Here is a 26,823-nt window from a genome sequence, read left to right on the forward strand (position 1 = left end):
TACATTGGGGATATTTATTCCTTATACATAAAGAAATATATTGACATTGAATTGTATTTAAATTTAATAAATCTGCCGAGATTTCAAATATTACCAAATCAGATATAAACTATTTCTGTTTTAAGATATCACTATCTAGTTTAATGTCTAGTATCTAAATACTATATAATTTCAATGGTTACATTTAGAGCACTGTTGCATGATGACTCATAGATATGTTACATTTCATGAATACACATATATAGGCAAAAATTGTACCTAGCTGAAATTAGAACTTAACTTATAAAATCACCAAATATTTGATTAACTAAACACAAACACATCAAAAAGGTATTCAGTTCAGTACGTACCATGTTTGAATGAATAAGCAAAATAAAACCGAACAACCTAATTACTCAATTTTAATTTAGAATCTACCCATTCTGAATTGGCAAAAAGCAGCAAATTTCAATCTCAACATTTGTGATGTTCATTTGAGTTGTCAACTTGAATTTTCCCCAGTTGATAATTTAGTGCCAAAAGTTACATTTATCACATAAGACCCCTACATAAAAAATGAACACACAAAAGCATACTATCCAATAGCCATTGAAGTACAAATTCCACACACGCCTTACTATGGTATAACAATGTTGCAGGTATGCATACTCCTCTACTTATGTACCCTTAAATAAGATTGCCAATACATTTCTTTTAAACAAGTTTATTTCTGAGTAGTGCATAATTCAATACAAACCTTTTAAAATGTGAAACCACAGTGGGCAAAATTTAATATCCCTCAGGAGCATGATGAGTGTCAGGGAGCCGTTTAATAGATAAGAAGGTGTGGGTGGATTGCCCATCACCTTCCTGACTCCCCTAATTAAGTCCAGGATGGGGAAGGTCGAGGTCGGCTTTCCTGCCCCTATATCAATTGAGGCCCTTAAGTGACCAATAAAGGGTCACTTAAGGGCTGCAGCCCACTGCTGGTGTTATTCTACCAGTGGCAGGCGGGTAACATGCCATGTGGCAAGCCACCAGATATATACCCTGACAAACTGCCTGCAGCCTGAGGAGGAAGCTCCTTCTGCTTGGGCACCCTGTGCTATGCCCAACATATGTCGTGTCAGCGGCAAAGGCTGCCCCCACCGGAAGAAACTCCCACCACCACTCTTTAAGCTGACCCTCATCTCCTCCCCCCACTGGTGCCTACCTGACTGACTCTGGCGATGATGCACACTTACCTGGGTTCCAGGGCTACCAGCAATGTTCCTCCTCCTGGGCTTCCTGCATCATCCGCAGTGGCCGCCACTCCTGCGGGTAAGAGCCTGATTGGCTTTAAATTGCATCGGAGTTCCAGGGAAAGGTCATGGTGGGGGTGCCACTGGCTCTTCAGCTGGTGGGTGGACCCACCGCCGTGGCCATTAAAGCCAGCCCATTATTCCCACAGGTTTCTGGCCACAGCTACCTGCGGCTGACTATTGCTCCTACCTGCTGGCCAGGACCTGACTGGGTTCAGCTAAGGATCCATGAGAACTCTTGCAAATAAGGGCTGACCATTAAGATCTGCTAGGTCTTCAGCTCCCAGCAACCCAGGCATTCCATCCATCTCATGGCTCACAAACACTGCACCTACCCCCTGCTTTAAAATTGGGCCCATCATATTGCTGCTTGCAACAAAATTCCTTTATTATTCTTTGCTTTTTATGTAAAACACCTATCAACCGAATTTAAACATAGTGTAAAGTAACCAGTGCTTACATACCACACAGCCCCGTAGAAGCTAGTTTTTTATTGGGTGTGCCTGCGTCGATGACCATAATTCCTGTACTGTGAAACCATTGTATGTTTATACCAGCTGGAGTCAGGATTGTGTACATGCTCCCAGTATCTATGATTTCAAAATCATATCTTCGGAATGGAGTGTAGCCAAACCTCGAATTAATGTTCAGCTAAAGGAATATAAATAGGAATATATTTTATGTACAATTCTATGACAATTAGAAATCATAATTGTGCAATTAAAAAGTTGTAATATGAAAGTTTGCTTGAAAATGTAGTTGAGTAGATTGGAAATCACACACCTTGTATTGTGGAACTGATCTAGCAACTATTACAAAAAGCCTTCCCTGTGGCAAGTTTGGTAGAGGGGTCATTTAATTGGGAGGAAGGGTGATGGGTCCTGAAAACCTTCCTACCTCTACCCCACTGAGGAGCCATTTTCAGAACCTGCTAGCATTTTCCCACATAAGACTGGCACCCCGCTGAGTCCAGAGGTTGGCAACGGCAGTTTGGAGGCATCTTGGTGCCTCTTCTTGTAGGCCTAATGAATGAGCCACAAGTATGAAAAGGCCGCATCTTTAGCCATATGCCTGTGAAGAAATTTCCACTCCACACTGATGGCTTTCTATAATTTTAAATTTTCAGCACACTTCCAACATCATCTTCATTTTGATGTACCCTCACGCTTGCCTTTCTGCTTCAGCAGCTCCCAACTCTTCCAGTGGGGTTGCCGCTGCAGGCCTTCTTATTGTGCCTTCCACCTTGGGAATCCGCTCACAGCCCTTAATTGGATGGTGAACAGTGAGCCAGACAATTAAGAGCCAGCTTCACTTAAAGTTGAGCCGGCGGGCTCCTTGATGGTACAAGCGTGGGCTCGGGATCCAAATATGGTCCAGATGTGGGGTTCTGGATGCTCACAGGAAAATTCAACCCATTGTTTTTCCTTTCAAACCCAAACATTCCTGGCTAAGAAAACGTGCCGCTGAGCTATACCCCTCTTGTTTTGGTGCTACGTAGGCAGCTGTTTGGAAGCGTGCATGCAGACATACGAGTTAGGAGCAATGGTAGGCCGAGGCTTTAAGGGATGCAGGAGCTTAGCATGACTTTTCCACCCACTATATGGAAAAGCGCCTGCCTTCCACTCAGCATGTAGAGCCTACAATATTTAATATTTAAAGGAGATGCAGGAACATAGAGATCTGGGCGTTTATCGCCACAAATCTTTGAAGCTGACAGGGTAATTTGCTAAAATTGCTTTTAAAAATAGCATTTGAGTTCCTTGGTATTATAAATTGAGGCATACAATACAAAAGGAAGGCAATGGTGCTAAAACTTTATAAGATTTAGACACTGGGGGCATCGCTGCCCATCCTTAATTGCCCTTGTTCAGAGGGCATTTAAGAGTTAAACACATTGGTATGGGTCTGGAGTCACGTGTAGGCCAGATCAGGTAAGGACAGCAGACATCCTTTGCCTAAAGAGCATTAGTGAACCAGCTGGGTTTTTATGACAATCGGCATCAGACTTTTAATTCCAAATTTTTATTGGATTCAAATTTCACCATCTGCCATGGTGAATTTCAAACCCAGGTCCCGAGAGCACTACCCTAGGCCTGTGAATGACTGGTCCAGTGACAATACCACTACTCCACTGCCTCCCCAAAGGTTAGACCTTAGCTAGAGTAGTCCAATTCTGGGCTTCAAACTTTAGGAATGATGTCTTTGCATTGGAGAGAGTGCAGAGGAGATATTCTACAAAAATGGTATCAGATTAGGTAAACTATGGCTATTCTCCTTAAAGCAGAGGAGATTAAGGGGAGATTTAATGGAGTGTTCAAAATTATGAAAGGTTTTAATTGAGCAGATAGGGAGAAACTATTTCTAATGGTAAGAAAATCGGTAACCAGAGGTCACAGATTTAAGGTAATTGGCATTTGTAATTAATTTTTGATCATCTATTTAATCAGAAAAATCTCATATTTGTACAATTAATGTTGAATTTGTCAAAACTTTTGCCCTTTAAGTTATGAATTGAGTATTACTATGTTTCAGGTCATGTATAAATTATAAATAATACCTACTGGTTTATTGTGCTCATAGGGAAACATTTCTATAGCATCAGTTAATTTTCACCAGATTTATGTTGAAATTTTTAATATACAGGAACTAAGACATCTTCAGATCAGGAGATCCTGCTATACTGCACCTTTGTGATTAGGAATGGTAGTCCTTCACATGAACTGCAGCACCATGATTATTTGTATTACCTGGAAGCACTGCGCAGTGATTCTGAGAATCATTAAAAACATGCAGTTAATTATAAATTAGAGAATAAACCTACCCTTCTTAACTGTCGATCAATAATGACATAGTTTGATCCATGAGTTATGTTAAGCTTTGTCAGACATAGAATGCTGGAGTTCACTTGGGGCTGGATCATTGTGGTCTGATGAGAAAGAAACATGTTGATTAAACACTCAATCTTTTATTTGAAAATGAATCTGCATGATGCCAAACAATTTAAATAAGCATTTGATGAACACTCTCTTTACTTCATTGCCATTGGGTATGTTCACTCTGAAAAACAGGACTAAAAACTGTGGATAAAGATCAACTGCAAACCATTAAAATAATTGTCACTGATACTTTGGTTAACTGTTTTCTAAAACCAAATTGGTACACTTTTTCCAGAGGCTTATATTGAATTTCTCCACAGGATGATAACTTCTGTTTCTGCAGGATAATGTTTATGCTGGAAATTCCACTAAAATATCATTAGCAGAAAAATAAAATTAAGTCAATTTTGTCAGAATGGAGAGCCTTGTGCTTATATCCAAGGCTCCATTTTCTCCTTTTAAATATGGTCCTGTATTAATCGCGAATAAAGCAATCTTGATTTTTGATTCTTCTTCAAGGTCGTTATTTTTGTGCTGTATGTTTTGCATGCTTCATGCCTCATACTGACTTTACAATTTTAAAACAAGTTATAGTAATAAACTTACATACTTATCTTGCTTGCAATGGTCATCATATCTTAAACCATTTTAGAAAGAAAATTTAACTTACATACAAATTCCAGAAATACACCATAATGCTGGTTTTACGATTGTGTACTACCAATAGGAAACCTATGGGCCGTGAATATCAGAAAATCATAAGTGTCCCGGAATCTTTTGTCCACATATGCATAAGACTTCATAAAAATTTTCATGCTTCAAATACTAAGGGTTGGATTAAGTTCTTGATATGAAGTAATGTACTGAAGTATCAGCTCTTGCTGTAAGCTGAAGTTCCAGAGTGAGAGCTTCAAACCATGAACTTCAGACTCGGAGGCAAGATTGCGACCGTTAAATAGAGAAGCAATCTGTTCCTGATTGCTTTCTGATAACGATAAAGTCACCGATGTTGCTCAGTAACTGAGCCTGCCCCAGAGTGCCAAAAGCATGCCAACATTGCTTCAAATAAAAAAAATGAACAAGCTCTCATTAGTTCTCAGCAGACCTCAAGCAATGAGCAAATATCAGGAAACTGACAATCGAAAAGATTCAAAGTTAATACAAACCTGTTTAAAAATATTCCTTACAGAGTGACTAACTGAGCATTGCCTAAAGTTTTTCAATGTTATCATGCAGATTAAGATTTATTTTGCAGACCTCTGAATGCACTACATCAGCAAGCCACTAATTGGAGCAGCACCCGGTGCTGCATTAAACAGTCATAAACTGTGCTGCAGCAGTCAAGAGGAACCCAGGTGAGCTGTTTGCTCAGGAGTTTTCTCTAGTTAATTAAGCTTTCCAATGGACGAAAGCATTGAACAGACTCTAGAATCATTATTGCGAGTGTGACATAGAAGGGGCTAGTGTTGAACAATACTGGAATAAAAACCTGAAGAAATTTACTAAGATAAACCAGTAGTACTTTTAAACATGTTGAGAACTTGCGACAAGTAGATCTGTAATAAAGTCAATTCTTCCAACATTTTTATTCATAGGAAACACCAAAATGTAATTGGTTCCCCAGTGCAGTAAGAGGAGGATAGACCAGGAATGTTTTTCATCGTTTTTTGTCAGCTGAGCATCTGATATATACAGAAATCAATGGCTATGTTTTAAATGACTGAATCAAGCTACAAGAAATTTATATCAATAGGAGTGCAGTTTATCTGATTCAGAATTCACAGTCTCTTCCCATAAGGACACTGCAGTTACCCAAGTTCAGAAAGGTCACAAGAGGCGTAACTTTCGTGCTCTAGGGCAGTGTAACTGGGTAGTACCCCAAAGATGTGCTGGGGAATCAGCCCCCCGCCACTAGGATGTTCCTTGGTAAGGTTTGCACGGCAATTGCCCGGGGAATACAAACTTCCGATGCCCTGCTCTTGGAACCACCTGAAAATACAATTTAAATCACAAACTTAGAGTGGTTCCAACTGTCTTACATCAATAGTTACCCAGAAAAAGTTAGAAGAATTAAAACCACGTCTGGCTTTCGAGTAACCGTTGTATAGACCCACACCAAACCTCGAACACCCACTGGACAGCCCCCCACCCCCACCTCCCCACCAAGGGACTCCCTCCTGGATTCCCCCCATCCTGAATCCCCAGAGGACAACCTCCATGGGACTTCCCAAAGCACCAAAACCCCCAGGGAATTACCCCCACATCCCCACCACCGACAACACCCCATGGGACTCCCCCATTCCAGGACTCCTGCCAACCACCAACTAGCCCTCCAGGACCAAACTAATCCGACATCACCAAACCCCCTCCCCCAATCAGAAAAATGAAGGAGCGGAATGGCAATTCAACTCTGACTGCCCAGCCCTCCAACCTGATTGTCCAGATCCCTGCCCAGCCTTCCCACTGACTCTCCAAACCCCACTCCAACTGTCTGACCTGTGTCCACCCGACTTTCCAATTTTCCAACCACCTCCTGAATGTTTGACCCCATGCTGACTGTCCAACCCCCCCAACTGTCTGACCTGCCCCCCCAAACTGTCTGACTTCCCCCACAACTGTCTGACTTCCCCCAAACTCTCCAGCCCCTCTAACTGACCGACCCTCCCCCGACTGTCCAAACCCCCAACCCCCCCCCCCCACCAACTGTTCAATCCCCCTCACCCTGACTGTCCAAACCCCACCACCCCAAATTCTAACCACTTACCTGACAAACCTACCTTCTCCCTGGCTTGAAAGTGGCCGGACCTTTAAACTCACCTGATTCACAGCAGCCGGGGAATAAAAAGGGAACGTGGCTTCCTTGTGTCTGCCTCTTGACAGAAGGCCCCGGGAACGCACTGCCCTGCACAGTTCTTGCCAGGCCTGAGTCGGAAGGTCAGGCGAGACAGGATCGAGAAAATTTGAAGGGGAAAATGTAGGAACGGAATGGCAATCTGACTCTGATTGCCACTCTGTGGGAGTTCAGGCCCAAACAGTTTGTCAGACACCCCAAGTGTGCACAAGGGATCAGGTGGAATTTAACTATCTAAAAGCAGTATAGAGTTTTGGTGTGTGTCCACCTAGGATTGCCCTGCCCATTACGGCATTAGCTTGCAGAGCTAACTAGAGCTAAGCAGGAAGAATCCCAACTCCTAGTCACAGTTCTGTTGCATAATGTATCTATATCCTCTGACTTATATATAGGTGGAAAATTCACAGAAACTGCAGACATTGCATGCTGGTCTGTGAGAAGCTTAACCAATAAGGGGCCAGATGGATCTTGACAGGAAATTAAGCCTCAAGCTTTTGTTCAGTTGAAAAAGGTGCAATGCAAGGCCATGTTCTTTCTGTTTGCAAAGGACAGAGCCTTCTTTGTGAATAGATGTAGCTTCAAACACACATAAGTGATTTGAAACTTTTTTTTAAGCTTCAGAATGGTAAATATGTTTCCTATGGGCAGGATTGATGGTGTGCCTTACACCTGTTGTAAAAATATTTAATTTCATGATTCATATGTTTTAGGAGTACAACTTTTAGTTTGGGGATTGAAATTTTTAAAAGGAAGGATAAATGAAAACCCCCGGTGGGAGCTTGCTAAACAGACCTAAAATGGTCGTGGTTCAAAGGCTGGCCTCTGTTTATTTAATAAGCAGTGGAAGTGGGAAAACACTGAACAATGGGTGAGCCCTTTCTGAGTTTCTTGGTAGAGATGAGATGCCTACAGTTGGCTTCATTAGGGGTTTAAATTATTCATATAGTTTAGGACAAAGGGAATGTTTGGGAATGGGAGGTAATTAACTTTAATCTCCATTGGGACATCTCATGTGTGCCATGTTGCTGTGGGGATAGGTTGCAGGGAGATTTTGTTTTTTGGCGGTGTATTATCTGTGCATTTTCTCACAGAAGCAGGCAGTTGGAGCTGGGAAGCAGCTTTGAGAAATGGAAAAAAAGTCTGCCAGGAGCTTTTGACCAGAAGCAAATGGCTTTCAGAAGCAATGGTGTTTTATGATTTTAGAATAACTGAGCAATAGTGCAGTGAGGCCCATGCTTGAGCTGGGGTGCCACAATCATGAGGTGCTTAAGGAGAGTTGGAGAGTCACCTAGCCTGATGGTAGTGGAAGGACCCCAAGAAATTGCATACTTCGGGAAATAAGAGGAACACTGAGGAGAGTCAAAGTGAATTCCTGAGAGCTATGGCACACCTTGGTTTGGTCCCAGGAGAAGTGAAGAAACCCTCAAGATGCTCAAGAGTATAGGGGAACTCTTAGGTGGAAATAAATGTAGAAGAGAAATTGTTCTGTTGAGATTCTCTAGCTTAAAGAATAAGTGTTTACAAAATATTGTACTAAATTATAGCACTTGCTTTGTTTAACTCTTGCAGAATAAAGGTTTTTTGTTTAAAATGCAAAATCTTCTGCAGCGATTCTTTCAGTTAATAACTGGGAGTTCCAATTTCTTTTTAAAAGTGAATGGTCTGCACCAAGGCCATAACACATGCTACTTATTAATGCAGGTAGCCCTTTCTTGGGTTTTCTGATCCTCAGCCAAACTTTGACCAGCATTTAGCAAATTCTGCTACAATGTTGGTTTCAGATAAAGGCTAGAAACAATGTTTTTCCAAAGTTAGAGCCTTGGAGTGTGACACTCTTTTGAACTAACACCTACTGTTCCAGCAATTCTAGCTGTTTGCTGGTGACTGTGGACTAGCTGCCGGTTCAGAGCTGGACATGCAATATAGCACGGACTTGTTCTCCAACTTGTGCGACAACTTCAGCCTTACAATTAGCACAAAGAAAACTGAAGTAATGTACCTGCCTGCTCCAGGAAAGTCCTATCTCGAGTCCAAGGTTTCAGTCCATGACCAGAACCTGTCAGCAGTGGACCCTCTCAGGGTAAGACACATGCAAGAATTTCCAGAGCAATGTAACCTTCAGCAGATTTTGAACTTTAGTCTGAGAATGACGAGAAGCAAGTCTGCCTACCAAAATGAAAGTCTATAGAGCAGTTGTCCTGCCCACTCTGCTCTATGCATGCGAGACTTGGACTGTGTACCAGTGTCATGACAAGAAGCTCAACCACTTTCACTTGAGCTGTCTTCAGAAGATTAAATGGCAGGACAAAATACCAGACACTGAGGTGCTCACCCGAGCTGGCATGCCAAACATCCACACCTTATTGAGACAGTCACAACTGAGTTGGGAAGGTCATGTAGCAAGAATGCCTGATACCCTCTTACCAAAGCAAATCTTCTATGGAGAACTCGAGTCTGGGGTGCGCTATCATGGTAGTCAAAGAAAGAACCACAAGGGCACTCTGAAGTCTTCACTTAGGAGTTTTGATATTGATTTTGAGTCCTGGGAGAAGCTCGCCGAAGATCGCTGCACCTGACACAACCAAATAAGAAATGGTGTGGCCTCCTTCAAAAGTAAGCGCATATGAGGGGCAGAGAGAAAATACAAGGAAAGGAAAACCTGAGCCAGAAACTTGCCCAAACCTTATTCATCTGAGCTATTCAGTTCTATTTTCAGCAGACCTTCTGGGCACAGATGAGCCTTAGCAGTCACCTACATACCCACCAGAGTCCTACCAAACACCAAGATAATCAATATACTCATCTTTGCCTTGAAGGATGAACAAGATGGCTCCAACAAGCACACCTGGTGTTTCCAGGGCTTTGGCATTCACAAAACCACTTCACCCAACCAGAAATTTAGCAGCATATGAAAACTAAATGGAAACTTAAACTACAGTGTACTCTTGACATCCCTGCTCTGCAACTCCAGTTTCACACGGGCATTCTACCTCCTACCCACAGTTATGTCCAGCCTACAGGGTCGGTGTGTATTTTTAAGAGTGATAGGATAGAAATACTTGACTATTTTTCATAAAACTGAGTCTGACTTACATGGGCTGAATTTTGAGCTCCCGCCGGGCTCAGAACAGAGCTGGGTATGTGCTTAAAAATAGCCCTGCCGACTGATGTGCCGGTTCCCCGGCTTCATCCTACCTCTGGGTAATTGGCCAGGACTTTTCCTCCAGGGGTGGAAAAAAAGAGGTCAGGACTGTTTCCGAGCACCTAACCTGCCTCCGAGGGTGAAGCAGTCCCTCAGCACGATTTTCATGGGGGCATCCCCCCCCAACCACTAATTGGCTTGGAGATGGGCAATTAGGGATAGTAGGCAGGCTCTTGAAACTGGAGGGCTAAAGGCCTTTCAGTTTGAAAAAGGCAGCAGGATGCAATGGAAGGTAAGTAAGGAGAGGGCACTTCAAGATGGAGGCACCCTCTCTCCAACTTATTTCAATCTTAAATTAAAAAATGGATTTTGCAGTCAGGCCACCACAGGCTTGGGGAGGAGGGAGGAGGGGGAGGGGGGCAGGAGAGGGGAGGGGAAGGGGGGGCGGGGAGGGAACAGTTGCACACTTATATAGGACAGCCTGTGGCTGCTCCTGCACCCGGGCAAGCAGGGAGGCCACATTCATGCACTTAAACAGCCCCTTGCCGCTTGCAGGAAAGTCCCAGTCTAATTGGCCTCAATAGGCTCTTGATGAACCGTGTGGGCAGGTAGCTTTGCCATCACTCTCCCCAATCCTGCTCCTGGAAAAGTGGCCCAAAGCCAGGATGGAGCAGGGAACCAGAATGCTGTCTGGCAGGGCTATTTTTGGCTCTCATCCACCTTCCCTCACAGCTGCTGTAGGGGCTCAAAATGCAGCCCTCAGTTTACTAACAGGAACAACTTTTATAAAATGACTCTCAGCTGACACACAACGACAAGGGCTTAGGATTTATGTTGCAAATCATTTACCTTCTCTATTAAACCTTCTGTGAAAATTGTGAATCAAAGTGAAACACTAGTAATTACTGTTTATAAAATGGTCCTATTTAACTTGATTATAAAATGTATCATATACCCAGCCAAATTCAAGGAGGGAGGATATAGTGGCAAAAAGTTTAGACAAAATATGAACCGTGTATAATAAAGTAGGAATTGTGTGGATGTATATAACTTAATTAAACACTTCACATATTTTTCTCACGACAAAGTATCAAACATCCTGTCTTTTTCCACAAATATTGTTAATAGATGCACTATAATAATCGAGACCTCCTTCCAACTGCTTTGTTATATTATAGCTATGTAGCAAAGACATTTAATAACATGCAATTAAGGCCTAATTTGTGCAGTGGACCAGGTGTTCCTGATAAGTAAACACATAATTAATGAAACGATGAGTGGATTGGTTTGGTTTGGGTCTGGTTAGGTACATGTGAGGACATGATTAAGCTTGACCTTAATTTTAAAAAAAACACCTGCTTAAGTCCAGTTAAGAAAAGCTTTTGAGCCACCATATACTGAAGATTTTGCCTGTAATTTATTACTCTTCTTTTGAGATGCTCCCTATTCAGGAACACCAAAACTTTCAATAATTTGTAGGCCACCATGCAAGAGTTTGTGTTGAATACAAGTAGCTTTGCCTTCACCAGTGCAAACTGAAAAGAGTAATGTCATTGCAAATTCACCCCAAGTTCATTTACGCTTGTCTCGTTTCCAGGTGGTTGACTCACGTGGCCTCTGCAATCTCTACAGTGAAACTGTAGTGGTGAGAAGTCAAATGTAAAATGTGTTCTTTTTTTCACTTTATTTTTGTACGGCTTTAATGCAGAGGCTAATAGTACAACCAGCTCTCTACAAATTATCTCTCTGCTTTAAGATGATCTTTTAAGCTCACAGCCTGGCCCAACCAACCCCCCACCCCGGTTTTTGGACAAGTGCCTCAGGGTGCTACTGGAGGAGATGGCTGCCAGGAGGTACACCCTCGTCCCCAGAGATAGAAGAAGGAGGCTACCGCACCTGACAAAAAAAGCTTGGGAGGAGGTGGCAGCTCAGGTCAGCAGCCACAACATTGTGCAGCGCATATGGGTGCAACGCGCAAAAGCTTCAATGACCTGCTGCACTCGGGAAGGGTGAGCATGGAACAGTGTGGTGGAGTTTAAGAGCTGGTCATCCCCCCATGGAGCTCAGGGGTGTTAGAGTCTGAGTGCCAACTGTCAATGACGCCGAAGCTGGCCAAGGTGGTGAGCCCTGGCTGCTTGGACTGAGTGCCTTGCGGCTCGAAAGCCACAACTCAGATGTGCCCTGCAAGGTGTTCCTCAGGAGGGGTTGGCCAGGCTGCAATGGCGATGCAGTTAGAAAGTAGACTTATCAATGCTCCTCTGTCCTTTCAGGAGAGGATGAGCCATAACAACATTGAGAGGTCACGGACAGGCGGAGGCTCCCCAAACCTCCTGATCTTGATCAGATTTGAACAGGACGCCTTGGAGCTGAAGAGGTGCCAAGCACCTTGGTCAGCCAGTCATGGAGAGGCTGGGGTATCAGACGAAGAGTGCAGTGCACAGAGGTGAGAGTTTCAGATGGTGCAAACATTCTTGTGTAGTCTCCTAATTGATGGGAGCCTCAAAACTGGAGCCCCCATTGATCATTGAAAGATGATGGCACCGTGGTGCAGATCTCCATTGTCACAGTGACAGTGTGATGACTTAAACTAATGACATGTCGTTGTTCTCCCTTAGATTTGCCAGCAGGCACTCGTTCGCAGGAGCCTGAAGAGCCACCCCTGCCAGAGGACCGCCAGATTTCAACTGCACCTGCGTGACACCCACTCTCTGACCCAGGCACCAGCGCAGATACCAGCACCTCGCTGGGCGTTACATCTTCGGTTGGAATGTCGGAGCACAGTGGTGAGGGCACTTCACACTCACGTGAGGAGGTGGTGGAGGCAGAGGGTGCTCAGGGCGCCGGCAGTCGAAGGACTGATGGAGACCAGGGCGATGCTGAGTCGAAGGCAGATGAGCCTCTGGAGTCGTCATTACGCAGCAGATGCTGGATGTCCAGCGGGGTGTGCAGGAGGATCTGGCAAAGATCCATGAGGGTATGCGTGCCATGGTCTTCATTGTGGAGGAGTCCATGCGAAGCATAAGCATTGCGTTGACCCTCATGGCCGAGTGCACTGCATCCTCCATTCAGAGAGCGACGACTCTCATGGAGAGGCAGGTCCAGGGGCAAAATCAAGGGGTTCCGGGGGTTGTGCTCGGACCTGCAAGCCCTCACACAGGCATTGACTTCAGTTGGTCAGTGCTAGTATGGGAGATGGATGAGGCACCCAGTATCCCAGCTAGGTGCTTGTCCATCAATGGCGAGCAGGGAGATCCAGAATGACTTCATGTAGGCATACGAGCTGCTTGTCGTCTCTGCAGGCTCCTCTCAGGGCACTCTGGATAATGGCGGCAGCTGCTCCACCCCTCCACCAGTGGCCGTGGCATCTGATGAGGCTACGGTGACTAGGGAGATGCCAACCATAGCACTAGCCGTTCCCTCCCAGGCGGGGCCAGCACAGGCTCCACCGGCCAGAGGACGACCGCCAAGCTCATTAAGGCCAACAAGACAGCAGAGTCAGCAGGCTGTCTCCAATGCCACTGTGAGCAAGAGGGGAGCGGGGGGCACCAAGACGTAGCACATGTAAATGTAAGTTTAAGGCATCTTCAGCACAAGAGGGACTGGCCATGGGTGATCTTCTGTTTTGTAATGTTTTGTTTATGTTTACTGGTGTGGAAGTGAACACCAGAGATGGTAATGTTAATTTGTTTTGGTTGTGAAAATTACATAAATTTTGTTTTTTTTTATTTATTTGTCATAATGGCCTGAGTATGCTTCACCTTTTTTTTTGGTGCAGGGTACGCCAGTATGGAATGTTGGATGTGAGTGCTTAAACTTTATTGCATAGGCAATGAGTGGACTTTGGGTTCAAATGAAAGGGTCATTTCAGATATCTGGGATGGAGATGGCAACCCTGGCATGAGGTGGAAGCAGATCTTTGGCAGCCTAGCTGAAGGTGCGTTGGATCCCTGATGTCCCTGCCTCCCTGAAGGATACAGAATTCTGCCTCCACACACTTAGTGTTCTCCTCACCATGCTCCTCTTCTCACTCACTACTAGGTTCAACATCTGTGGCCTGTGGAGCTGCATCAAGATCCTCTTCCTCAAGTGGGTCTCCCCTTGCCAGTGCCAGATTATGGAGAGCAGAGCATGCAACCACTATCAGTGACACCCGCTCTGGAGGATATTGTGGTGCTCCCCGTGAATGGTCCAGGCATCGGTAGCACATCTTCAGAAGACCTACGGTCCTCTCTATCACCTGTCCTTGTGGAGGCATGACTCCTATTATAATACTGCTCTGCCTCTGTTCTTGGGTGGCGGAGAGGTGTCATAAGCCACCTTTTCAATGGATAGCCCTTGTCACCCAGCAGCTATCCGTCCAGTCGGGTTGGAGCACTGAATAGCCTTGGGACCTGGGAGTGTCTTAGGATATAAGTGTCATGGAAGCTGCCAGGGTACCTTGCATAGACTTGCTGAATCTGCGTCCTGTGGTCACACACTATCTGGATGTTCATCGAGTGGAATCCCTTCCTGTTGATGAAGGCACCCGGCTGACCCACTGGCGCCTTGATGGCCATGAGTGCAGTCGATTGCACCCTGGATGCAGGGGAACCCAGAAATCGCTGCAAACCCTCTGACTCGCTCAGCCTGGCTGGCCTCATCCATACGGAAATGAATAAATGTCATTACCAGCCTGAACAGAGTTTTGTCACCAGCTTGACGCAACTGTGGAAGGCTAATTGGGACACTCCAGAAAGATGCCCTGGAAAGACCCAGAGGCATAGAAGTTGAGGGCCACTGTGACCTTCAGAGCCACTGGCATGGGATTTCCACCCACAAAGTTGGAGATGATCTCAGGCCCAATCATATAACAAATGGAGGTCACAGTATTATTGGAGAGGCAGAGCCCCTTTCGGCATTGCCCCTTGGACATATTGAGGTAGCTGCATCACTGCCTGTAAACCCTGGCAGCAAGATAGTGGCATCTTCTGTAGCCCTTTCCGCCTTGGACTACCTGCTGGCCCTGCGCCCCTTATGCCTTTGCCTCTCCTCCCACAGGTCGCTCACCTGGAAGTTGCATTGGGGACACCTGGCCTCCCCTCTCTTCTGCCCCTCTCTTCCTCCTCAGAGGAGGTGCCTCCAGCGGAGGACACAATTCCCATTACCAGGCTTACAGAAGGCTGTCTGATACCTAGAAGGGTCCATAAGGTCAAAATCCTCCGGGGGCCTCGGAGACACCAAGAAATCCTGAAATTAAGCCTAGAAATGCTAAGAATGAAGTTCAGAATTGAGATGAAGCTGTCAAGTTCAAATAAGCAACCAGCAGCAAACTCTTTCCTAAACTCACAATGGCAATGCTGCTGACCCTTTTTATCCCACCCTTGAATAAAGTTTTGCAAAATGTGGGCTTCCCACCTGCCCATTTTGCTCGTGCGATGAGCGCAAAATCGCAAGGGCAACATAAAACTGGGATCAATCGGGTTTTTAATTGCCTTAAGTGGCCTTTTAATTGATGGTGGACGTGGCTCCGACACCCGCGCGCGCCTGCGGACCTGAAGATTGCACGTGTGCAGGATGACATCGGGACACTCGCCCGACGTCTTCTCGCGCTATTTTACGCTCGAACAGGTTGGGCGTGCGCCTGCCTGCATCTCGCAGTTAGTAAAGTTACGTCCATTAAGACAGGTGACCAAAACCTTGGTCAAAGAAGTGGGACTTAAGAAACATTTTAAAGAAGAGAAAATTAGAGAGGTTGAGAGGAAATTCCTCAGCTTTGGACCTAGGCAGCTGAAGGCATAGCCACCAGTGATGGAAGAATTAAAATTGCACACAATAGAGCTCCTGAAATAACACTTTAGATACTTGGATAAGTTTGGGTCTCTCTTTGGAGGAGCATAGAATTTTGTGTGCTGCATTTGCACAGCTTTGCTATTCATAGGTGTGCACATGGAGAAGGAATAACAGAAGCAACTGTCCTCATTTGACAAACATTAGGCTGAAGGGAAGGGAGGAACAGGAGGGAGAGCCCCTACAATACCTTGCAGTCAGAAAGAAGGAGCTGATTGCTCTGTGTTTTATTCCTCGAAACATGACACAATTTTCTCCCTCTGAATTAACAGATCTTGTTTAGCTGTTTCAGGACACCAACAATTCAACCAGCTATCATAAATATAACCTGCCCATGATCCACATTCATAAGCTGTTATGAAACCACACTACAGACAAAAGTGCTAAATGTGAAAAAGTTGAGGTGCTCACAGTTGGAACTGTGAAGTGAGAAAGGAGTCATCAAAGGGAGTTGTTTCACATTTGGTACCATGTGAAAACAGAGTAGTGCCCTGCTGTGGAGGCTGCAAGCAAGAGGTGTGTTTGGGATCAGAAGGTGAGTGGTATACAATGTGCCCTTGTGACTAGTAGAGAATGATATGATGTAGGGAAAGGAAGTGTTCAGCATGCTGGGAAAGGGGGCAAAGGGCTGTTGTCGGGTGAAATGCAGAGATGGAGAAATGAAGACCTACACCACCCTTGCTGCTCCTGTTAGGTCATTGGTCCTTTCTCTGCATTTTATCCAGGTCCTGGGCATAACACTGCCAGAGTTAACAACTTCTGACACCTCTTCTAGACCTGATGAATGTTGTGTTTTGCCATCTTCTTTCTACTACTTCTTGAACAAGGGAAATGTCAGAAAATCTGGGGCTTGCTTCCAACCCTTGATAGTACTAACAAATCCCAACGGCGCTGATGTGAATGCAACCTCCCTATAAGAATGCATTCATGCTTTAAGTTTTGCTCTGAAAATCTACCAGAAATCACACCATGCAAGCGGTTGGCAAACTTACGTTATCCACGAGATCTCACACTGATGAAGGCAGGTAGGAAACATGTTGCATTATTGTGGAGATCTTCAACTTCCACACGAAATGGGTGCAAATTTAATGGAACCCGATTGAAGCTGTTGTCCAGTGACTGGAACAGATTTCTGATCCAGTTCTCACTTAAATGCCGACAGCGAGCAGCTGGCACCAAGCAGGCAACCTGTTATGGTTCCTGAAGAAGGTCAGGAAATCAGCCAGCTTCCATGCTGAGCTGACTAGCAGATTGCATTTGATGGAGTGGGGTGGCGTCCTGCAGGGTAGGAGTAGTAATCGCAGGGGTGTCTGGCAAGGACCTGCTGTATGCCACCGTGTTTTCTTGGCCCCACAAAATTAAACATTTCTATGACAACTTTTTCAATGGCCTCCAGTGGATCCTTTAATGACCTCTAATTAGACTGCGCTACTCCTGCCTCAGTTCACAATTCACCCATTTGTATGTGAAAATTGCAACTGGGTTTCTACAATTCAAGCAGAACCAAAATTTGTATATGTAAGCAGCTTCCAGCCAGAATTTGGCAGGTATACCAAGACCATGTGAAAATTAGATCAGGCAGGCTTTGGGCTTCAATGGGGTATCAGAGGTGCCAATATTTCTGATGCAAAATCTTCAGCTGGAAGTCGAAAATTTGCCTCTTGTCCATAGATCGAAGACTATCAATTTCTGATTTGATTCCTATATTCATATCTTTGCCCACAGATGCTATACAGCTTGCACTTCACCATATCATAGATGTTAAAATTTTACAAGATTTGAAATGGGACTTCCACCCATCCAAACCCAATGGTGGAGGAGAAGAGGATTAAAAAAAAACAAAAAATCTATGGGGTGATTTCACTCTTAAAGATTTGTGAAGCAAACACTTCCTTCAGGAGACATCACCATCAATCGAAACCCACTATCTTTTCAGCCAAAGTACAAAGAATAGATATGAGGCATTAAAGTATATTGACACATCTCTGATTTATCTGTTCCCTTAATCATCTCTGTTCATTCGACATACATTACTGATAGCGTGATGTGTATATTAAAACAGGAAACTGATTTTATTATCTGTAAATAAAATTAGATGATAAATACATGAAACAAGATTAATACTAATAATATTTTATTGCAGAAAAGCTAACTCTGCACAAAATAACACTTCTGACCCCTGGCCTGTTTTGACTTTTGATCTAAACTGGTAGAGGAGTAGGGGTGCTACAATTAGCCTCAACCCCTTCAGGCTGGTGGGGGGGTGGAAATCAACTTTCCTGTTTCAGATTACTATCTAGGAGCCCCCTGCTAAAAAAATGTGGAAATTGACAGAACAAAGAATCAAGCTTGACTATTATGCCCCCCATAACCAAATAGGCTAGCATAGCACTCTGTTGCACTGACAGCTAAAAATTGGCCATTTGAGCTAGGCATTTCAGGGATTCCAGTGCTTTTGGACTGAACAGCAGTCAGAGTCAGCACTGGCAGGAAAAATCTTGCCAAAAAAGATCTGAACTGCAGTGTCTCCAATGGCTGTGGAGATAATATACAACCTATAAACACTTGCAGCAAGGCCCAAGTGAACCAGCTGCAAACTCCTTCCAACCAAGGCAAATGGATTACATTCACGTAAATGTTATTTCTCTTATAACAAATACCAGTGTTGTAACGCTGCACTAAATTATTAAAATAGATGCCAAGGAATTCCTTTAATTGAAGCTGGGTCCCAAAGCATACTTGATTAAAAGTAAGGTAATTGTGTTGAAAGATGAGGGATATTTAAGAATTAGAAAGCTGTAGAAATTCAGGCAACCTTGTATTTTATTCTGTGAAGTAACATGGATTCTCAGGGGTTTATATTATCTTGAACACTTACCATCTGGCTGCTGAGACATTCGCTGATCCCTACAGTAATGGTTTCATTTGCCAGTGAAGTAATAACGTATGAAGCAGCTCCAGAAATGCCAAAGCCACTTCCATCGAAAGTAATTACGTGTAGATTAGCAAGAATAGAACACCGACCTATAAAAATGAAATAACTTATGCTGTTATTAAAGACTAGTTCCCAACTTCAGTAAACTGAGCTTCAAATCAGGATGATTATTGTTTAGGGAGGGAACAAGTTTGGGAGAGCCCTTTCACATCACACTCAAATCACACAGTAATGTTTTCACAATGACTTAAATCAGTACAAGCATGGTTACAAAACATTAGCAAAACCTTTTCAGACTTCAATTTAATATCCATTTTAAATAGCATATGTAGATCAGGAAAGATTGTGCAGTAAGTGTTTTTTAAAATGTAGAATCATTTAACACAAATGCAAAAATCTTCCAACTTACCCAATAACACACAAGCCTTTTCTTCATTATGTGATATATGGTTAACTGCTCTCTTACACAGAGTTATATAAAAGGTTATTGCCTTCAAGTAGGATCTCTGCCCTTCTTTACATGTGAGACAGGGTTTCACTCTGTTTTCAGCTGGGAATGAGATGCTAGTGTAAAAAAAATAGGGGTGCAAGACTTGCTGTTCCTTTTCTATTGCAGATCTGCCTGCCACCATTTTAGATTAGAGCCAGGATATTGGCCCTTTGACTGAGGGCTTGTACAGAGGCTCAATCTTGCTGACTTTTGGGAGCTAGTGTGTCCTACAAGAAAGTTGAGAGTGAACTAGTGTACGGTTTTTGAAAAGGGTTGTGAGATTTGTGAGCCAATTTTACATAATAGGCATGGAGCACTGAGAGAGAAGCAGCAAGTTGTGAACAAGATAGGGAGATAGTCATGTGCAAGAAAATGGCTCTAATATGAAAGCTGTTAGCAGAAAAGTGAATACCTTTCCAGTTATTACCATAGTAAAATAAGAATGCTGTTTGTGCCTTTTCAGAAATAGAGTTGGTGCACTGTTCCATTATGATTGCAGTAAAAACATGTGGAATGGAGGAGGGGAACATTTAGAGTGCAGAGGAGGCAGGAGGGTGTGAGCAAAAGTGTTCTGTAGTAATATATCATCCTAAGATAAAGTGAATGCAACACACCATTTTCACCTTTGCAGTTTGAGTAAGGTCGCTGAACTTCACTACAGCATTTCTAAATCCTAGTGCCACGGCAGGAGACATCCAAAATTCAAAAACTGGTAGAAATAACTGATGAGTTAAAAGACACCTTTGTGCTAAGAGATGGAAGCTCAATTTAAATAGCATCAGGCCCACTCATCACCCTGTCCTCCAAATCAGCGGGCTATCAATCAGTGATGTAAAATTGTGGGCAGCCTGCCTATGAATATTAAGCCAGACCATCAAAGGAGTTTGGGAACCAGGGATTGTCCCGATCAGTCTACCCACCCAATGTGCACCACACAGGGAGATATCCCCTACAGGCTTTACAGGTAGGCGTAAATGTTCTGAGTCCTTGCCGATAGCCAGATATGCTGGTGGTGAGAAACCTTGGCATGAAATTGGAAAATTTAAGCTTTAATATCAGCCTAGAATGTTGGAGCTATCTTTCTTTTTTCATTTAATTACGGGAAAACCATCTCCCTTCCTAATTTTATTTGACTATCTGTTAAGAATATAAGTGAGGATATTTCTGTTCATTGAGTACTGTTTAACACGATTAAATGTCAATCGTCAAATTAATGTTGAGCGGGAGGCCCTTTATAGACAGGTGGCCTAGAGACAATTATGACAGCCTCTGCATAGTTTCTGTTTATTTTACATTTTGCTAAGTAATTTGGTGCGTTTCCAAATAGTCTTTCTATTTCAAAAGGCATTGAGCAGTTTAGAATCCAGGTTTTCATTACAATTCTGGATTTTCTTTTTGAGGGTATGACATAGAACATTAGAAGGAAAATATAGTTACTCAATTGCCTTCCCCTCTGAGCTCATAACATAATAGGTAAAAAAAGCAGTGATATTTTTTTCCATACTCAAGCCTCAAAGTGAATGCTTTTTTGCCTTAATGTGCACATTTTAATCTCTCCATTAATGTTTAATATAGTCCTACAGCTGTTGTTTCTAAAGGTGAATGCATTTTTTTGTATTACTGTAACATTATACGGAAACAATATTTAATGTTCTGTGAAACTGCAAATTATTTCACGATTGTAGAAACTTGTTTGCCAACACCCCACCAGCAAAAAATCCTGAATTAGATTAAGCTTGCCCTCTCAACAAGCTAACTTCACCTGAACAGTGCAAATACTAACACGCTATATTCATCTCATAACGATAGATTTTGATCAAAGATACATTTTAAGCATTTTGGCTCTGTTTTCTGTTTTTGCCTCATTGTTTACATTTGTGGATGTAACACATCTTGGGGTTGAAGCAATAATAATGGGAAATTATTCAAAATGTTGTCTGTTTATCAGGCCATTTGAGCCACGCAAAATGTTATTGTCTTTTGCCACCTACATCATCAGCCTAGGTATTAATTTGTCTGTAACATTGTCCAGTCTGTTTTACCTAATTTACCATTCTTAAATTTGTTAATTCAAATTTGGCATATTTATTTGCATATTAAAACTCTGTTATCATTCTGACTGCTCTCAGGTCGGGTGAACTTGGCTCAGCTCTGTGACTCTGAAAAAATATATTACAGGAACAAAATACTCAAATTTCAGGAGTACTTTTGCACTGAAATAATGCCACACAAGTAAAATGCATATATTTACACATTTTCTTTTTACTATTTTAACAATATATCCAATTTGACATAATTTGTAAATTTTAACCTTTTGGAATGCAAATTTGAAGTACATAAGCTTGTATGTTTTCTTCAGCCTCCATGATTTCTCCACTTTGAAACCAGTATCCAAAAAATGACAAGATAGCTCCAAAGGCCTTTTTATTAAGGCAATCCAGCATTTCATTGTAGCTCAAGAAGCTCACTCATGTCTGGGCACCATACAATTGTGGCAATGTGAAAGCTAATATCTGACTGCTATTTTACACCTAGTCAGGGGCAACTAGTGGAGAAAATCTTTGTTGTAATTTTCTTAGAGAAATGTTACAAGAGGAGAATATTATCAGTGCAAAGTTAATCATGCTGTGAGAGCAGCCACAATAAATTGAGATCAGCCATGATAAAGCTTCATCGAAGACAGATTCTTTAAGATGTATTATTTTTTACTTAATGACTTTCAATAACTAAAAACTCTGGTTGCTTGTGATTGCATTAAACCACCATCATCTTTTAAGTAATCATTCAATAATTCTCGAAAAAGCTAACAGTAACAGAAAATGCATTCAAATTGCAATCTGTTTTGATATCCTTCATCGTGTCTGCCAACCTGGTTTGCAATTAAAACATGTCTTGCAAAATGTGTTTAAGCATTAATGGCAGGCTAGAGTGTGTATGATTTCACCATAGCATTTTCTCTTATTAGTAAATAAGGTAAATAAATTCCATAAGCTAAATACCATTAGTTTTTGAATGAAATAGTCTAAATTTCAAGTTGGTACAATAATAAAATAGGTTATTTCTGCATTTGTTTTGTTTTTGGAATTAATCTGTCTGCTCAATTGGCATAAAATACGCATGTAGAAGTTTGTACTGGTAATAATCTCACATTATAAATGTAAAGTTCAAGTGCAAAACTCTCCTTAGATTCCTCCCGTGAAGTTTAGGGATACACAAATAATCTGTTCCGTACTGTGGAACCAAAGTATTGAAAAAACTTTTATATTCAGCAAACAAGATGTGTTCCCTCTTTACAAAACTTGTCGACAAAAATTCAGCACAATTATTCTGATCCACACTCACAACCCAGATGAACGCTCAGCTTTTTGCTATGATTGAGAGGCTCTCCACCATGGCGAAAATAGCGGAAATGGCCAAAAATCTTAAGTCCCGCCCCCAAACACAGCAGTTCTCATTTTTGCGGGCTCGGGATTGGGGGCGGGATACATTTCGTGCATATGCAGTTCATGGAGGCTGTTGGCCATTTAAATCATCAGCTGCCTCCACTGAAGCAGGATTTTGGTAGCCTTGGAGTGTGAAACCTTAAGGATGCAGATTAGACAAGTTACGAACAGCTCTGAACTCTGTGGATTAGTTTAGATATCCAGCCTTTGGAGAGGTAAGGTACCCCTTTGAATATTGTCAGGGGATACCTTTGGTGGAGATCAGGTGCCCTTTGGAATTGTTAAAAGTAGGCATCAAAGAGCATAAACATATTACTGCCAAGCTCATTGGAACTGTCAACAGACCTGTCAAAATCAACTGTCAAAACTGTCAGAAATACCTGTTAAAGAGGCCTGTCAAAACTGTCAGATGCACCTGTCAAAAGGAATTGTCAAAGCAACCTGTCAAGCTGTCAAAGCATTTAAAAGTCCTGCTCTTTAAATCTTTGGGGAAAAATATGCCTGGAGTGTTTGGAGAAAGAAACGATTGCTTGCTATTTCACTCTGTCTGTTGACATATGCCTGAATGTTTCCATTACTGCATTAGTGCTGCATGTCTGATTTCACAACCATCTATTATTACAGTAGGATACCTGCTATTTCATAGTTTGATTGACAGATACAATTGGTTATAGACTCTTTGATGTGGCATTATGAATTTAAATACTTTTTGTTATAAGAGATTGTGCACTAAAGGAAATGTTTGGTGATATAAGGCTTTATTTAGTTGAAGGAATGTAAATGTAGCAATTGAGTTTTTATGAATGAGTGTTTTTTTCAATATAGTGAAGTCTGCAATAGACACTTAGAACTTAAATAGAACTTTATTTTATCTCATCTCTGCATGGGTCCTGAGGTCTGCCCATGGTGGATACTAGATGAGTTGGCATGGTAGCGTAAGGGCATAGGTGGTGGGTGGGAAGCATGGGTTGGCATGAGTTGGCATAGGGACTATAAAGGGCCATGGGGATATGGTTGGGGGCCATAGGTTGGTATGGAGGGTTAGAGGGTTTATAGGGAGTGAGCTAGATGGTTTGGCATACATGTGGTCCAGGGATTGTGGGGGGAGTGAGGGGGATCAGGGTTAAGGGCTGGAGGGATGTTTCATTCTTTTTTATTCTTTTTAAAAAAAATTAGGACAGAGTGCCAGAAATTTGAGGCATGCCTTCCACCCAGCCCACGTCCGAACCTGGCAGCCTCCTTACTTCTTCCTGGGTCACCTGCCTGACTTGTAATCCAGCCCACCTCCCTAGACCAAAAATCCAATGTCTGGGCAACCATTTTTAAAAGGTTTGATTCACAGAGCGGGGGCTTCTCCCATCTCTGCGCACCCGACCTGGGTGTGAAAATCTGGGCCGAAATGTTTAATGCAACACTGTCCACATTGTTCAAAATCAGGATAATATATTCATTGTTGACCAGTATTATTGCTATTGAGTGAAAGCATATTATTTTAATAATAAACTGTTGGAAATATTAGCATTTATTCTTTAACAAGATTATACCCTTCAGTTGCAAAGTTTCTCAGCTAATTTGAAATGTAATATAACTTTTAGGTAAATGATTAAGGGCTTTCAGTATAATAGTGGTAACTTCAAGATTTCTCTGTTGCCCTGTTAATTTTTTTAAAATTAGCTTTAAGTTATGTAATGGATAGTTAATTGATGGGCATATGATTGTGACATGTATTTGTAAACAGAAGTGAGTGCTAAAAATTATGTACAGGAAGAGCAAAGATCAGCAATGTAAGCAAATTTCAAGATACTCAGTGAGAGGCGAGAGACTGCGAGAGGGAGAGTCACGGCAAGAGGCTTAAACAGTGTGAGGCAGTGAGAGGGAGAGACACGGCAAGAGGCTTAAACAGCGTGAGGCAGTGAGGGGGAGAGGCGAGGCAAGAGGCTTAAACAGCGTGAGGCAGTGAGGGGAAGAGACCCAGCGAGAAGCTAAAGGAGCAGTCTGCTTTAGTCTATGGTCCATCTGCCTTCTGAGAAATATAAAGAGTGGCATCACAGGGGAAACAGGCTGGTGAGTATTTTATTCATTTATCTTTCAAAACTCGTGTAATTTACCAGTAATTGTAAGGTTTTATTAGTATTAGTAAACTTTACTAGCAGTAATAAAGCTTATTGGGTGTATTAGGATTTATTAATTATAAATTAATTAAGAAAAATAAGTTAATTAACACATAATAAAGATGGAAGAGCAGATGATGTGTTGTGACTGTAGACTGTGGGAGCCCCTGAACGCTGGAGTGATCCAGGGCAAACACATCTGCAGTAAATGCCTGTATATTGGGGAGCTTTGGCTCAGAGTTATTGAGCAGGAGGCCAAACTACAGACACTGTGATGTGTCAGGGAGGGAGAAAGTTACTTGGACACTTTGTTCCAGGAGGCAGTGACACCCCTTAGGGTAAGACCTTCTGGTTTGGTCAGGAATAGGAGGGTGTGATTGCAAGTGAGGCAGGTATGGGGACCTAGAATGTTGAAGTGAAGGAGCCTCAGCCTTTGCAATTATCCAACAGATTGACATTCTTGCAACCTGTTTGAATGAAAGTGATGGCTGCAGGGTGGATGAGCAAACTGACCATGGCGCCATGGTACAAGAAGCCATTCAAGTGGGGGTAGTTAGTAGGGATGTAGTGTTAGTTGGGCAAAGTATAGTCAGGGGATAGACACAGTTCTCTGCAGCTGAGACAAGAGTCCAGAAGGCTGAGTTGTCTGCCCAGTGCCAGGGTTTGGAATATCTGCTCTGGGCTGGAGAGGAACTTGCAGTGGGAGGGGGAGGATCCAGTGGTTGTGGTCCATGTAAGTACCAATGGCATAGGTAAAACTAGGAAAGAGGTTCTGCTGAGGGAGTATGAGCAGTTAGGAGCTAAATTTCAAAGCAGAACTCAAACAAAATAATCTCTGGGTGACTACTTGAGCCACAAGAAAATTGGTGTGAGGTAAATAAGATTAGAGTTAAATGCATGACTCAAAGACTGGTGTGGGAGAAATGGGTCTCAATTCATGGGGCACTGTGACCAGTACTGGGGAAAATCGGAGCTATATCGTTGTGCTGATCTTCACCTGAACCAATCTGGGACCAGCGTTCTGGCGAGTCATATAACTAGGGCAGTAGAGAGGGTTATAAACTAAATAGTGGGGTGAGAGATCAAGTTTGGGAAGATGTGATAAATTTTAAGAGAAGACAAGGTAAGAGACCAAGATAGCAGTAATTATAGTAGGAAATGATTAGCAAAGTGTGGTGGGAAGGGACTGAGTATACAAACCTAAGTGTGCACCAGCAGACAAGGCTAGAGGTTACAAAAATAGTAAAAAGACAAAACTAAAGGCTCTGTATCTGAATGCACGTAGCATTCATAATAAAACAGATGAATTGACAGCATAAATAAAAATAAATATGTATATGATAGTCATTACAGAGACATGGCAGCAAGATGACAAAGACTAGGACCTGAATATTCAAAGCACTTGACATTTAGGAAGAACAGGAAGTTAGGTGGGTAGCTCTGTTAATTAAGGATGACATTGGTACAATACAGAGAGATGGCCTTAGTTCTGGAGATCAGGATGTAAGATCAGTTTAGGTAGAGGTGAGAAATAGTAAAGGTAGGAAGACAATTGTGGGAGTGGTTTATAGACCCCAAATAGTAACCATACTGTAGGATAGGGTATACAGAAGAAATAGCGGGAGCTTATGAGAAAGGTATGCCAACAATCATAGGTGATTTCAATATACATATAGATTGGACAAATTAGAATGGAAAAAGTAACCTGGATGATGAGTACATAGTGTTTTCGGGATAGTTTCTTACAGCAGCATGTTCTAGAGCCAACCAGAGTGCAGGCTATACTAGATTTGGTAATGTGCAATGAGACAGGATTAATTAATAACTTCATAGCGAAGGTGCCCCTAGGTAGCAGTGATCATAATATGA

General features: G+C 42.7%; 1 protein-coding gene across 1 annotated transcript in view; it reads right to left on the reverse strand.

Moving 5' to 3' along the window:
* Positions 1-26,823, reverse strand: part of otog (otogelin) — a 322,018-nt gene that overhangs the window by 59,479 nt on the left and 235,716 nt on the right. The window contains exons 36-38 of the mRNA XM_078549607.1: positions 18,850-18,999; positions 4,102-4,184; positions 1,745-1,931 (exon numbers count right to left, since the gene is read on the reverse strand). Of these exons, the coding sequence (XP_078405733.1) occupies positions 1,745-1,931; positions 4,102-4,184; positions 18,850-18,999 (420 nt within the window). The remainder of the gene's footprint in view (positions 1-1,744; positions 1,932-4,101; positions 4,185-18,849; positions 19,000-26,823) is intronic.

The sequence above is a fragment of the Cetorhinus maximus genome, chromosome 9 (assembly GCF_964194155.1).
Source record: "Cetorhinus maximus chromosome 9, sCetMax3.hap1.1, whole genome shotgun sequence".
In the NCBI taxonomy this organism is placed as follows: domain Eukaryota; kingdom Metazoa; phylum Chordata; class Chondrichthyes; order Lamniformes; family Cetorhinidae; genus Cetorhinus; species Cetorhinus maximus.